This window comes from Ursus arctos, unplaced genomic scaffold (assembly GCF_023065955.2).
Source record: "Ursus arctos isolate Adak ecotype North America unplaced genomic scaffold, UrsArc2.0 scaffold_20, whole genome shotgun sequence".
NCBI classification, from domain to species: Eukaryota; Metazoa; Chordata; class Mammalia; order Carnivora; family Ursidae; genus Ursus; species Ursus arctos.
The window spans coordinates 10,674,759-10,690,693 of NW_026622875.1; the positions used below are offsets into that span (position 1 = coordinate 10,674,759).

The window sequence follows — 15,935 nt, forward strand, 5'->3', positions numbered from 1 at the left end:
AGAGATAGAGACAGCCAGCGAGAGAGGGAACACAAGCAGGGGGAATGGGAGAGGAAGAAGCAGGCTCATAGTGGAGGAGCCTGATGTGGGGCTCGATCCCAGAACGCCGGGATCACGCCCTGAGCCGAAGGCAGACGCTTAACCGCTGTGCCACCCAGGCGCCCCTTTATTGTAATTTTCTGAAAGGAAATAATCTTAAGATAAATTATACTCTTTCTTGTTCTCTAAAACAGTATACAAAACTTGTTCTGCAGATAAAGCCATATTGTATGAGTTGTGATATCCCTCCTTAATGTCTATAGTGTTATTATTTAGGTATTGGGATTTGTCTTGTACTCAGTAGCCTTACACATCAACATTCTTTTTAATTAATGTTCATTCTTATGCATAAAACTTATTTGTTGTCTCTTATTCTTGTTGGTGTGTTTTTCTTTAACAGTGCCTGGCTTTGTTCCTTTTATAATTTGGTGTTGCTTTTCTCTTAAAAACTGGTGGATCCGATACCCAAACTGCCAGCATTGCATTTAACAAAATTTTTAAAGCATTAATATGTTTGTTAAAAGCAATTACCTTCAGTTTGATAGAATTTTGATTACTACCTTTTTGGACTTCGTCACCATATGATGTCCTTCACTTATTTTCCATTTTGAAATAGGAATTGGTAAATATGATTGATAACCATCAAGTAACAGTAATAAGTGGTGAAACTGGATGTGGAAAAACTACTCAAGTTACTCAGTTCATTTTGGATAACTACATTGAAAGAGGAAAAGGATCTGCATGCCGGATAGTTTGTACTCAGCCAAGAAGAATTAGTGCCATTTCAGTAAGTAATGTCTCACTTCTTTAAATTTCCCACTTTTTATTTTCCATTCTCCTAGTCTTGCTAGAAATAAACTGATTTTGAAGGTTTGTAGTGATTTCTTAATTAGGTTTAGGATATGTTGTTATGAAAGCAAATATTTGGTAGTAAACACCAAAAGCTAAAATGACTCTTACTGATAATAGGTGTTTAAGATAAATTATAAATCCAGGGAAATTTTAGTATAAAACTAGAATAGAAAGCTGATAAATTTTTATAGGATTATAAGCTCCAAAATCTGTCCATCCATATAGATGCTTTAAATTTTACTACTTAATTCATTCAGTATTATTTTTTGGTTCTCTCTGTTTTTTCAGTTAGTACACTGGTAGTGAAGGTAGGAAGCCTTGCAGTATTTTAAGCTGCATTTTAAAAAATTTTTAATGCAATTATTCAATAAGAGAATATATCTTAAAAAAAGTTAAGGCATTGTTTTAGGTTTATCCCGTTAACAGTTCTAAGTACATGTTTAGTGCAAACAGCATTTTTGTTTGTTTCGTTAGTTGACCCAGTTAAATGTATGGGTTATATGTTCTTTAAAGATGTTTGGGTTTCTTACAGCATTTAATATGTATAGTAAATTTATTTCACTGTTATTATAATTTTATATGTAAATTTCAATTGTAAAAATTTATGGTTGTGTTTAGTTATATGATGGTGCTATTTATTATCTCTAAGTCATTTAATACAGAATCTGGTTAGGAACTGCATTACCAATTATGGCCATATTTTGGAGGAAATACAGTATACATTTTAAACTGATTTCTAAGAAATACTGTTTAAAAAAGTACAGTAACAACCTTTTTGGTAGAATCATATTCCTAGAAATTACATAAAATCACAGGACAGTGAAAAACAACCACTTTTGTCATAATACAATTACAGAGTTAGATTTAAGTAAGTTAAAAATATCATCTTACCATTTTCATTAATACAGCATTACCATATATATTGACAGTAGGAAGATAACGCTAACTAGGTTATTTTTTTATTTTTCCAACATATGTTAGTACTTGAATGGGCAATTTAATAAGTAATAAAAAGTGAAATAATGGTCTTAAGTCCATGAATACAGGATGTACTGATGGAAAGTTTTATTTCTGAAGTATTGTTTTTTAATTATGCCATTTTCTGTTCCTAATCTCATAAATCACTGTTCTGTCACAAGATGACTGTTGGTTACTTTTAGTTACATAAGTCAGTATTGGATTATAATAACAGCTCATCAATTCCAAGTTGATCTTTGGCAGCCATAACTTTTAGAACACAGCAAAGAACCAGGAATTAAGCAACACCAGTCTCTACCCAAGAAGAAACAAACAAAAAACTGGAGGAGAAAAGTATCAACATGTATTTAACCTCAAATTACACACACGTTTTATAAGTTTAGACCATGATTTTAACTTTTTTTGTTGTTGTTGTTAAGATTTATTATTTATTTATTTAACAGAGGCGGGGGGGGGGTGCGGAATACAAGCAGGGGGAGTGGGAGAGGGAGAAGCAGGCTTCCTGCTGAGCAGGGAGCTGATGCAGGGCTCCATCCCAGGATTCTGGGATCATGACCTGATTTGGAGGCAGACGCTTAATGACTGAGCCACCCAGGCGCCCCCCCCCCATGATTTTAAGTCTTAGGAAAAGTCAAAAAAGAAAGGTGGAATGAGTAAGAGGATGCTGTAGGAAGGCACTTTGAAAATAATGATGAGAGAGAATTTGGCCTTGGAGGGCTTTATGAGAGGAGGTGAAAAGTTAATTAAGAAGCAAGTAGTCTGCAGCTTTTAAGGGACAACACAGTTTTAGATCCCTAGGATTTTAGTATCTGTCTCTCTTTTTTTAACTCAGGAAAAACTTATGAACATTTTTTCAACAATCCCAGATTTCATGGAAATTATATTTTCTTTGTAAATGTCTTTTATTTTGATTAAAGGTTGCAGAGAGGGTGGCTGCAGAAAGGGCAGAATCTTGTGGCAATGGTAACAGTACTGGATACCAGATTCGTCTCCAGAGGTAAAGAACATTCACCTGTTGTGTACCAGGTAGATTTTAGTGAAACTGTGAAGTTAGAAATTCAAGAGAAAAATGTTCCCTGTTGTTATGCTGATTACTATTAAAATTAACATTTAAAGTAACTACAGCATAAGAGGCTTGCAACTCACTTTTTAAATACAAATTCATATTTGGATTGCCTTTTTAAAATGCATTTTACATTATGAAATGTCTAGAGAAATAACTTTTTCCTGGATGTGTATCAGTAGACCATCAGTGCATGCGAAAGGAGTGGTGTCTTGTATCTTTTGGTACCACCACCCCAACTGACTGTTGATTTTGGTATCTTTAACCCCCTATTCACTCCACTGTATTTCTGTAGTCCTTTTCTGGAGCTCAAGATTCCATTTACCTTTTGAAGTGAACTGAGTTTCCAGTCACTGAACAAAAGTTTAGGCCCCCGAGTATTAAGTTGTGTTCTGAATATTAATGTTTATGCCTTTAAAAAGACATCATTAATGTTGTATCATGATAGTGAAAATAATGTATAGTGAACTTGAATATAGTATTTCACATTACTCTTTTGCAGTAGGCATTCCTATGACCAAAATTAACTGAAGATTTTTTCATTAAACCTGTAAGCAGTTTTTAAATTGAAGGTTTTCTTTTATGTGGTACTGAGCAATTTGTTAGTTAAGAAAACCAAAAATTGTTAACTCATGTCTTTCATTCACAGTCGGTTGCCAAGGAAGCAGGGGTCTATCTTATACTGTACAACAGGAATCATCCTGCAGTGGCTCCAGTCAGACTCGTGAGTATGTTTCACTTCAGGACAGACATTTAGTTAAACATTAACAAAAAATGTAATTATTAAATTGGGTTTTACTGATGTTAAGGTAGAATAGTTCAGTTTTTATATTTCGTACTAAGTTACATACTTCACACTTTTACTTTAGGCATTTGTCCAGTGTTAGTCATATTGTGCTTGATGAAATCCATGAGAGAAATCTACAGTCAGATGTTCTAATGACGGTTATTAAAGATCTTCTCAATTTTCGACCTGACCTGAAAGTAATATTGATGAGTGCGACTTTAAATGCTGAGAAATTTTCAGAATATTTTGGTAAGTAAATTTTATGATAATTGCTTTAGAAAGTTACCACAAAGCCACTGAATTTAGAGTTATTAAAAAAAAAAAAAACTAATATGTTGCTAGGTACAAAAGTAGTTAAAATGAGAGTTTAGCAATTCTTTTAAACATTCAGGAGAATATTTTGTCTTAAATAGTTGAGACTGTCCTTCTAGTCAACGGATTAGAGAAGTTGAGCCTGTTTTTAAAAGACAACATCATCTGTGTTATAGCAAAGACATGTAGATTTTTGGTGCTACCATCAGATAATTAAGGTGACATCAATGACGTCAAACCACAGGTTTGAATAATTTTTTGAACATTTTTTTGTGATTGTTCTGTGGCATTTATGTGCCAGCACAAGCTAGGATGTCTGTTTGTAATCATAATAGTACTGACCACTTATGGAACACCTTTAGTATGCCAGATGTGCTCTGTTTGACACCTTGTCTTCATTAATCTACATAACACCTTGTGAGGTAAGTGCTACTATTCCCATTTTTATAGATGTCTTTCCCAGTATGCCTTATAATGGTTACATAATTAAGAGAGGGTTGAGAGGATTTGAAACTAAATTTGACTAGCCTCAGAATACATTTTTTTAAAAATTATGCCTCTCTTGCCTTACAATCATGGAGGAAGGAGAGGAAAATGGCTGGGGGGGAATGAAAATGGAATAGAGCAATATTTAAATATTCTTACATTCAGCCCAGTTGACTTTCAAAGACCCGTGAAATTAGTTGCTTGTATTATGTCTTTGTGTGTGTGTGTGTGTTTGTGTGATGAGCTATCCAGAACTAACATTGAGTAACTTGCTCAAACTTGGGAAAGGCAGAGCTGTGATGCAGTGTTGGTCTTTGTGTACAATGTGTACTGCTTGTTTTGCTTGGTATGAAATAGAAGTAATATTTAAGTACTAGGAGACAGTTATTTTAACTGGTGATTCTAGAATAGTAGGTAACAATTTAGTATTTGTTAGGTCTTGTTTTAACTACTTTTTCTTTTTTCCTGATTCTGGGTGCCATAGGAGTAGTTCTTCTTAAGTTGATTTCAATAAAACTTGGGTTCTGATGGTACCATCTTGGCTAATGGTGGATGGGAAATAGGCCTCAAGTAATGAGTATTGAGTCCAACTTGAAATGCTCTATTTGTTGATATTCTGGGTTATTTTGTAGAACTGCGAGGTATGTGTACAGTTTGGTAGCAGTAAAATGGTAGTGAGTGAAGAGTAGACTGCTAGTTCTCATTAAGCTCATTATGAAAAAATAGGGTAGAACTGTAAAAGTGCCAGGACCATTTTTGAACTTAAGAAAAGTAAGAGAGTTATTGGCCTCTTTACAGTCTGTTGATTTTTTTTTTTTCAACATTTGAGTACAGATTTATGTTTTGTCTGCCATAATAGGTAACTGTCCAATGATACACATACCTGGTTTTACTTTTCCGGTTGTGGAGTATCTTTTGGAAGATATAATTGAAAAAATAAGGTAAGTAAATATTAGGAAATAAAAAAGATTTAAAAAATACTAATATGTCACCTTTTGTTCTGTTGCACTAGTCTCAGAAACTCTTTAACTACTTCCTTCTAAGACATTGTTTTTCCTTAAATCAGTGATTCCCAAACTTGGTTGCACATTAAAATCGCCTGGAGTCTTTTAAAATCCAGATGCCCCTTTCACACTCCCTACCTTAATTGCATTACAAGTCTGGTCTGGTAGCCAGACATCAGAATTTTTTAAAGATCTCTGGTTAAGCCTCTCTTCTGGTTCTCCTTCCTGGTTTTCATTCTTCTTTGCTGGCGTCCATTGCCTACCTTTTAAATAGGATTTCCCCTGAGGGTTCTTAATCATCCTTTTTCAGTCTTTTATGGTTTCACTGTGCAATCCTGTTTCCATGACCATAGTTCTGTATTTTCACAGCTCTCAGAACTACAGCTTCTGAACTTAAGATCTTCCTGAATATTAAAGTTGGACTCTAACTCTATACTCAGCAGCGTTCTAGTACCTTAGATACCCGAACCTCACATTTTTCCAGCTAAAAATGTTACCTTATATCCAAAGTTAAAACGAAATAATGTGTCTTTCAGTGGTTACTGATATGATCCTCCACCCAGTGTCTAAGCTGTGAATCGGAGCTAATGTCAAGCAGTTATGTACCAGGATATGTTAACTGCTTTACATGCTCAGTAACTTACTTAGTCTAAATCATTCTGTAATCCCGCCTGCCCCACAATGCAAATCTTGTGAGCTTTCTCCTTGAACATGCCTTCTCGTTTTTATTTCTTCTACTTAAGGTCCCCAATATCTCTTATGTGCTAAGAGTTCCTCTTTCGGCACTATGGTCTTCACTGTCACATATATGCGAGAGTGCCATATAGTTCCCTATATGGGAGCATTCTCCCCCTAGTCAAGCCTCCTGAGATTTCTCTTTAAAAACTTGTTAAAGGACCTCTGTGCTTTGTCGTGGCCTGCAGCAGAAAACCTCAGCTGGTATGCCCAAATTATTGATCCCTTCAGTAATCAGGCCATTAGCTACTGGCAGCCTTCTCCAGGAGACTATACCAAATTATATTTGAATTTCTTTTTTTTTTTTTTTTTTTTTTTTAAAGATTTTATTTATTTATTTGACAGAGAGAGAGAGACAGCCAGCGAGAGAGGGAACACAGGCAGGGGGAGTGGGAGAGGAAGAAGCAGGCTCATAGCGGAGGAGCCTGATGTGGGGCTCGATCCCATAACGACGGGATCACGCCCTGAGCCAAAGGCAGACGCCCAACCGCTGTGCCACCCAGGCGCCCCTATATTTGAATTTCTTGATGAGAGAAGGGTTGGGAAAACACATAGGATCAGGTTCTAGTTTCTTAGCTAGTCATCCCAAGGCTCTGTGCAATCTGGCCCCATCTTTTTTTTTCTAGCCTTATGTATCTCCTGGCCTAGCCATGCTAAATGTACCAGTCCCTAATATGCCAGCCAGTGCCCTTTCATTCAAGCACTTTGTTCTTTATTATACACTTTGTTCTCCTTTTAGACTTACATATTCCACCTTCTCCTCCCTTTATATTTATAAACTCAGTTATGTAAGAACAAATCCCAGCTTCACTGCCTGTTAAGCCTTCCCTTATCCCTGTCACAGAGGGAGTTGTTTTCTCATCTGGACTCCTTTATCACTTTTATCATCTCTCTTGCAATACTTAACATATTGCCATGTAGTATATCTTTATATTTGCTTCTTGCACTAGACTGCAGATTTTTGGAGGTCAAGAATTTTGTCCTGTTCATCTCTGTAACTAGTGCACAGTACAGTGCCTGGCCTGTAGTAAACGTGTGAATAAATATATAGACAGCTGTAAAAACACTTGTGATGAGATTTTTCAAGACCACAGCTTACTTGTTAAGTGAAAAAGCCAGGAAGTGATAGTGGGAAGGTGAAAACAGATCCTAGAGTTTCAGGAAACAGTACTCTGAAGTTATTTAATGATGAATTGCACTCTTAAGCTCCTGAGAAGGCAGGGAATGTTCAGGGAACTGTAGCTAAAGGGTCTCTTGAAGCAAAAAGATGGTGCCTGTGCATTTGTCATCCCCTAGTCCTAAGAGGGGAGTTGAAGGAAGGTAGTCCTTGGACAGAAGGTTTCAGGCAGAAGCCTCTAGCTCTCTATTCCCAGAAGAAGAGCTGCTCTACATGAAAGTAAGAGGGAAGGAAGCAGGGTGAGATGATACAGAGGGTTGTCATCGGGCACTCGGGCTCTGGGGGGTTGAAGGTTACCTCTGTTTTTTGGAATTGCTGGGAAAGGAGACAACTGTGGGTCCATCCTGCTGACTAGGACTAATCTCTGTCTCAGGTTGCCTTACCTCAAGTTGATGCCTCTATATGTATTGAAGACTTAGGGGAATCCTGGGTCACAGGTACTGAATAGGGAAGGGGATTAACACTTTTTGGGTGTCTACTATGTGTCAGGCACTGTGCTTTATTTTATTGGATTTTTCTTTTATTCTCATGCCAGTACAATTATAAGAGTATTCATTTCTCAAATAAGCAAACCAAAGGGCAGAGGCTTATACCTTATCCAAGGTCACACAGGTGGTCAGTGGCAAAGCAAGACCCTCAGTCCAGTTCTTTCTAGTTTAAAGCCCATGCTCCAAACCCCCCATTGGATCTAGGTGCTCTTCCCTAGGCAAACTCTGAGGGGCTTTGGAATTCAAGTGCAGTTAGTTTCTTTCTTTTTTTTTTTTTTGGTCTCTTCCCACCCCCATGCCTCTCCAAACCCACTTAAATTAGGTGGCATTCTTAGGCAGATGCATCTCTGTTTTTATCAGTCACTGCAGCATGATTGGAGTATAGTACTGGACTGACACATAAGAGACTTTAGTACTGATTCTGGCTCTGCTGTTTAGCTCTGAGCAGAATTAAATAGTCCTCAAGCATGGGTTTATAGGTCCATAGATAAATTATCTGAATTTCCTGGGGCGCTAATTAAAATTCCTAGATTAGCAGACCCCCAACCAGACCTACTGAATCCAAATTACAAAGGATAGGATTCGGGATTCTATATTATATAAGCGCTCTGTGGGATTCTTATGTGCACTCAGGTTTGGAAACTGTATTCAAAATCTGAGTCTTCCACTAGGCATTTACTATTATTTTGGACTTATGTTCATGTTAACTTTGTAGAGCAAACTTAAAAGGTGAAATTGACTGTAGTGTTAATTTTTTAAATTTTGACTGCTAATGATCTTAGAGGGTTTTATATACTTTGGTAGAAGGTTTATATACTTTGGTAGATATCTAAAATGTCAGATTTTATATGTTAATGAATAGTTGCAGATAAACTTTAATTAGCATTCACTAGAAAGCATAATGAAAATATTCTTTAAAATCCGAATGTAGAGTCATAGATATTTGCTAAAACCAGAAGAGTTTCCAAAAAGCGAAGCTATTTAAGAATGTTTTTATTTTAGATATGTTCCAGAACAAAAAGAACACAGGTCCCAGTTTAAGAGAGGTTTCATGCAAGGGCATGTAAATAGACAAGAAAAAGAAGAAAAAGAAGCAATCTATAAAGAACGCTGGCCAGATTATGTAAGGGAACTGCGAAAAAGGTAAGTGGGGTTTTTTTGTTTTAATTCGAGAGCACAGAGGCTAAACTAAAACCAAAAAGCAGAGATTGTCTTCCTGAATTTGTTCATAACTGTTGTTATTCCAGTAATTCTTTCCTATATGTTAGTTGTGTTTCCACATTTGCCGATTGAGTTAATTTTAAGATTTTATAGCAAGTTGAACCTTGGGAAACTTTTTCAAGTATTTCATGATTTTCTGTTTAACTTTGATAGGTATTCTGCAAGTACTGTAGATGTTCTAGAAATGATGGATGATGAGAAAGTTGACCTGAATTTGATTGCTGCCCTTATCCGACACATTGTTTTGGAAGAAGAGGTTAGTTTTTTGTTTTTTGGTGACATAATTTTAATTGTATTAATGTAACAAGATCCTGAGTAAGAATAATTTTCTTAAATGCTTTTTAAAAATAGCATATGGAAGAAATTGCTTTGACACCAGAAATAGTAATCTCAAAATAACTAAGATTTAGGCATTTGATCTATTTGAAGGAAAGACTAAGCAAATGAAATATCTGAATTTTAAGTCCTGTTTTTTAAAAGTGAGCTTGTGTTCTTCAGTTATAATTAAAACAAACAAAAATCAGTAAATTTCCTAAGCTAATAAAATTTTAATGAAGACTTAAGTGTGCACAGAAGTTTACTTTTATTGTGTTTTGTTACATAATTTTTTGTAATGGTTATTTCCCCGCCATACAGGATGGTGCAATATTGGTCTTTCTACCAGGCTGGGACAACATCAGCACTTTACATGATCTCTTGATGTCACAAGTGATGTTTAAATCAGGTATTATAAAAATGTATTTTATTGCAATTCCAAGAATAGTACTTAAATCACATATAACATGGTTGTTTTCTTTTGTTTCTAGAAGTATTGCTTCGAAGGCTACCTTACTATAGGAACTTGGTGGTCTTAAGCCCAGGCTGGGTTTTTTAAAAATTTAGATCTTTAGATCTCTCTCACTCTATTTTAAAAATAAAGTTCTAGGTCACAAGATGTTAGGTATATGGTAAAGTTCTTTCCTTGGTATTATGATAAGAATGTTTTACCCCTTTTCCTAAATTTGCCTAATAATATATAGAGCCCTTAAAGTTAAGATGTTGGAGCTTGAGGTGTTTTTTCATTCAGTGCTGCATTTTGTTGGGCAGAAAAGCAGGTTGAATTTATCGCTTAGCCCAGTGTTTCTCAGCACGGACTATACCACAGAGTCACTAGTGGTGCTTCTTTAAAATTCAGATACTCAGACCCGTCCTCACCCCAAATCTAAGAATGTGACTTGAACATCTGTAGTTTTTAAAAATTCCTCAGGTAACTCTGATGCTTTAATAGCATGTTTGAGAGATGTGATATTTCTCCCATAAAATTCAGCCAGAGCATTTTCAGAACTAATTACTAACTTCAAATCAGTAAAATACAAAGCAAATTCTATTTAGTATTTGATAGTTCTGTTTATAATTTCTAACCTTAATCTTTGAAGTGCTTTTGACACATTTTTACAAGACACTAAAAATATTTTGATCTAATTGTATTGGTTGAATTAGTAAAGCTGTATTTTTTATTCTTTGTTAAATCCCACTATAGTGATGCCCTCCACACATTATCTGTAATTAAAGTTATTTACTGTTCTCTAGCTGGAAAATGTTTGTATCTGATTACCATGACTTCTCTGTAATGAAATACTGATTTCTCTTTTCCTGGTCAGTGACAGCCTTTTTCTATAGAAAAAGTATGGTCATGATTAAACAGGGCAACTGAATTTTTTTTTTTTTTTAAACAACTGGAATTTTTTTTGGCTGAACCTTCTAATGTTGGTCCCTTTTACCCCAAAAATAAATGCTACTGTATGATCTATTTTTAATTTCAAAAAATGTGAGTATATATATGTATTTACCAAGAAAAATACGAGGAAGATATACCAAATTGTAATACTATAATTTTGAGGGAGTGTGGAAAGGGTGTGATAATATAGATTATTTGTAATTGACTTTTTATTAACTTTCTAATTTAATTATTCTCAAGGAAGGAGGTATTAATTTATGCTTTGACTATCAGCTCAATTCTTTTTAAAGAAAATCTGGCCAGAGTTTAATAAGAACGTTTTTTCTCAAGTTATATTTTTAAAATTTAGACTTCATAATCAGTTATACTGTGTTAGCCATTGTAGAAGGGGTATAAAATTGGTGTAACTCTGTACTGACTGAAAGGTAAATCATGAAACTCAGTTTCCTGAATGCTTACCTTCTTTCTTATTTCTTACGAGTATAGACTTTGTTCCCACTGACTACTACAGTTGTGCAATATCAACACTATAAACTGTTTTAGTTATAGTCTTCAGCAGAATTATTTTCACTTTCATTGTTTTATGTGGCTGCTGATTTTTTTAACTTGTAATGAAACATTTTAAACTTACAGAATACTTAGAGAATCATAATGCACATCATACTCCATTGACTTCTGTGCAGCAGTTATTTTAGTGATCTAATTTTTTCCTTTTTAAAGTAAATTGCAGCTATCACATTATCCAAAAAAATATGTATATCTCTAAAAATAAAGACAGTTTTCTATATAACCACAATTCCATTATCATGCCTGACTTTTTAATATCATTTAATAACCCAGTCTGTAATCAGATTTTTCCCGGAAAGTGTCTTTTACAACTAGCTCGTTCACACTACAGAAAAACGTAAACCAGATAAATCTTTTACTCTAGGTAATTACTTTCAACCCTTTTCACTTTCCCCATGGTAACGCCTTGTGGAAAAGACTAGGTCCACCTAGACTTTCTAGATTTGTCTGAATCTGAATCCTTATAGTGTCCTTTCTTTTGATCCTTTCTTACCTGTACTTTTTATAAACTGGAAGTTAATCTTAAGGCTTAATCCAACTTGAGAAGTATTTTTGCCTAGAGTATTGAGTTGACATATTTCATGTTGTGAGATAAGAGATAAGTAATTCAGAGCATCCTTTTTAGCAATGTCAGTTGCTTGACCACTTTTTACAACTTTTTAAGATTTGTAACCCTTATTCAGAGGGTCCTAGAGAGTCTGGGGACATCATATCTCCTTTGAATAACAACAGTTTTTTTCTGGGAGAATATAGCTATCTTGAGTCATTTGGACACTTGCTAGAGATTTAAGCGAGGTTGCGGTTTTTTTGTAACCACAGCTAAACATGAAATCTATCTTTAGTTCCTTAATACTCCCTCATTTCCATCGCTGATCCTACACCAGACTTTCTCCCTATTGGCTAATAACCATGAATGGGCTGAGCTGTTTCACTTTGAAACTTAAAAAAGTAGGAATATGATTTCTTAAATTTCTAATGAAATTATGTTTAAAAATGTGGGTCACTTTTGGAATGTGTATTATATTTAACCAGTGCTGTTTCTATTATTTTTAGCATAAAAATGGACATGGAAATTTCATAAGTATTGTGCTGTAAAAAATGACATGTTCTCTGTTAATTAAAATAGTGAGGATCACCCAGAGTCTACAAACTTAACATTCATATTAAAGCAAAATTTTTTGGTCTTCAGTTAAGTGATGGGAATGGAGTTAATGATGTTTTTCTAGCATAATTTGAAAAGATTGCTTCTAACTTTAAGCATTCTTTAGGAATTTGGGGAATATGCTTATCAATGTGAAATTGACAGAGTAAAATGTGAGCAAGAACTTGGAGCACTAAGAAGAAAATAAAAGGAGTAAAGTTGCTCTGATAATACATGAGAATATAAATTAAGAATTATATGGCTCAGCATCTTAACTCATTGTTCCATGTCTGTCTGCTGGAGCTTTTCTGCAACTATTTATCTTGAAGTTTAATTTTCTTTTTTAATTTTCAGACAGATTTCTTATCATACCCCTACATTCACTAATGCCTACAGTTAACCAGACACAGGTATGTTCTTAAATTTATTCATTCTCTGTCTTCCAAGTCGAGACAAGCTTTAAGGGCTGCTTATTGTGTGTTTTATTTTATTTTTTTGAAGGTGAATTTTCTAGTAATCCATATATAAAAAGTACTTCTTTGAGAACCTTTTGCAAATGAGTCTTCAGAGGATAATTGCACAAAAATTTGAGTAACTGAGGGTAATTAACAAATATTAGTTTTGTCAACATTAGGGAAAAGTTTAAAGATTGGTTTCACCAGTAACTTGTTTGGGTTTCAATTATCTGTGACATACTACAGCTTGATATTTGAGATTTTGATTTAACAAAATTAGTATATTTGAGACTTCTGTTTTATCAATAATATCTTGTTGTGATTTTGAATATTTTGTCTCTGACACATTCAGGGATATCCCTAGTTAGAATGAACACTGCATTCTCAAAGGCAAGATAGTTTTCAGGACTGCAGTGTTTGTAGTCTCAGGTAGAATGAGATGGATGAGAAGAAAATCTGTCTTCCCTTCTACTTTTTCTACTTCTTTTCTAAGAATATATCAAGACGGGGGTAGCTGGTTTGCTCAGCCAGGCACCTGACTCTTGATTTGGACTTAGGTCATGATCTTGGTGTTGTGAGATCAAGCCCCACGGTGGGTTCTGCCCTGATCGTTGGGCTCTGCACTGAGCGTAGAGCCCGCTTGAGATTCGTTCTCTCTCCTCTGTTGCGTGCGTGTCTCGCGTGCTCTCTCTCTCAAAAAGAATATAGTAAGATGTTTTTTATTGAGGCACTTCTAATGTCTTTTCTGCTGATACCATGGTCTAAGGCTTAGCCAGTTTAATTAGATACAGAGTGCATACCTAAAGGAAGACAAGAGTAAAGGGAGAAGGCTCTTAATTCCAAAGACCAGACAGAAAAGTATCCAATGTGGAAGTGCTTCTTCTCTGACACCGTAATAGCAAATTATGTATTCCTTTGCTAGAGATCACATGACTAAATTGGAAAACAGTTTGATCATTTTTATAAATGAGGAGACAGATTTTTGCATTTCTTTGCATTATAGCCAATTGGTACTTGGCTTTTTGCGAAGGGTGCTGTTGTTTGTAGGATTCAGCATTTGAAAATTTATTTTTTATTTTAGTCTGATTTCAAAAGCTTATATACAGTGGTACAACCAGACATCCATTCTCTTGAGTTTGGCATTTGCCTGGTTAGTTGATGCCCTTACTAATATAGTTTTGGATAATTCGTAATTGTTACAGGTAAGCTCAACTCTCTCTCTCAAGTTTGACAACACAAAAAGACATTTATACTTTTCAGCTTTTGTTAAAGATTCTGTAAATTCAAATAATCATATTTCATTTGAAATCTTGTTTGTGATAAGGTCCTAAAATCTGGGAGATTTCGTTTGTTTACCAAAAGGGAATTTTATAGTATTGAAAATGATGTATACCTATAAAACATATCTATACATATTAGATGCATATGTAAATGAGTAAACACAGAATGCTAAAAATGAGCAGTATCTGAAGTAATTCTTCTAATTGCAAGAATGATATATTAGAAATGAATTACTTTTGGGGTTTTGATTTATTTATTCTTACAGGTATTTAAAAGAACCCCTCCTGGTGTTCGGAAAATAGTAATTGCTACCAATATTGCAGAGACTAGGTAAATATCAACTACTGATGATTGTATTAGTTTTGAGCCCCATAAATTATTGACATACCTTAGACTCTTTTCTCTCCAAAAGATACTTTATAATTTCTTTACATAAAGTTATTTTATTTATTTTTTTTAAAGATTTTATTTATTTATTTGACAGAGAGACAGCCAGCCAGATAGAGAACACAAGCAGGGGGAGTGGGAGAGGAAGAAGCAGGCTCCCAGCGGAGGAGCCTGATGTGGGGCTCGATCCCAGAACACAGAATCAAGCCCTGAGCCAAGGGCAGACGCCTAACAACTGAGCCACCTAGGCGCCCCTTCATAAAGTTATTTTAATTTAGTCATGGCATTGAGCGTAGGGTTTTGGTTTTGTTTTTTGATCCTATAATGGTTTAGCTCTCTTTACAAACAGCCTTTTTAGTGTTTTTTGTTTTTTTTTTTTTAAAGGTTTTATTTATTTATTTGACAGAGATAGAGACAGCCAGCGAGAGAGGGAGCACAAGCAGGGGGAGTGGGAGAGGAAGAAGCAGGCTCATAGCGGAAGAGCCTGATGTGGGGCTCGATCCCATAATGCCGGGATCACGCCCTGAGCCGAAGGCAGACGCTTAACCGCTGTGCCACCCAGGCGCCCCTAGTGTTTTTTTTTTTTTAAAGCCTTCTTAAAGAAGCATGGGAGTTGAGGTCAATTTTGGTTTTGCCTTTTTCTGGTTGGGGTTCGTGTCGTTTGATAAATCATTTGTGAATAGCCTTTAACATTTCTTGTATTCCCTTGGAGGTATTAATATGTCTATACAGTCATTGAAACCGATTTTTCTGTGGAAGCTGATATTAAACCATGGCGCTGGGTCCCCTAGAGCTAGGTACAAAAGTCATCAAGTAAGCTGTGAAGTTTGTGGGCAGATAAATTCCTCGTGTGATCTCTAGAATTGGCTGCCACTGCAGCTCCTGATGCTGCTTATACAATTAGGTGCTTGATCCCTGTAATGTTGGTAAATGTGGCAATAGTGGTGAAAATCCCAAACTGCTAAAGGCAGTTGGACCAATAAAAAATTCTTTAAAATCCCTATCTGTCGGCCCTGTTAGAGGTTATATGCTTTTGATGTATTTTTAATATTTCATACATCTGTTTTCTAAACAGCATTACCATAGATGATGTAGTTTATGTGATAGATGGAGGAAAAATAAAAGAAACACACTTTGACACCCAGAACAACATCAGTACGATGTCTGCTGAGTGGGTTAGTAAAGCTAATGCCAAACAAAGGAAAGGCCGAGCTGGAAGGTAAGATGGAATCTTTGTCTGAAAGT

General features: G+C 35.4%; 2 protein-coding genes across 4 annotated transcripts in view; one reads left to right on the forward strand and one right to left on the reverse strand.

Annotated features, from left to right (window-relative positions):
• Window positions 1-15,935, reverse strand: part of ARHGEF26 (Rho guanine nucleotide exchange factor 26) — a 504,613-nt gene that overhangs the window by 345,579 nt on the left and 143,099 nt on the right. The gene's annotated exons all lie outside the window — the stretch shown is intronic.
• DHX36 (DEAH-box helicase 36) overlaps window positions 1-15,935 on the forward strand; it is a 52,733-nt gene that overhangs the window by 14,716 nt on the left and 22,082 nt on the right. The window contains exons 5-15 of the mRNA XM_026497323.4: window positions 656-826; window positions 2,787-2,866; window positions 3,582-3,656; window positions 3,802-3,968; window positions 5,377-5,458; window positions 8,924-9,064; window positions 9,296-9,398; window positions 9,779-9,866; window positions 12,922-12,977; window positions 14,569-14,633; window positions 15,766-15,909. Coding sequence (XP_026353108.2) covers window positions 656-826; window positions 2,787-2,866; window positions 3,582-3,656; window positions 3,802-3,968; window positions 5,377-5,458; window positions 8,924-9,064; window positions 9,296-9,398; window positions 9,779-9,866; window positions 12,922-12,977; window positions 14,569-14,633; window positions 15,766-15,909 — 1,172 coding nt within the window. The remainder of the gene's footprint in view (window positions 1-655; window positions 827-2,786; window positions 2,867-3,581; window positions 3,657-3,801; window positions 3,969-5,376; window positions 5,459-8,923; window positions 9,065-9,295; window positions 9,399-9,778; window positions 9,867-12,921; window positions 12,978-14,568; window positions 14,634-15,765; window positions 15,910-15,935) is intronic.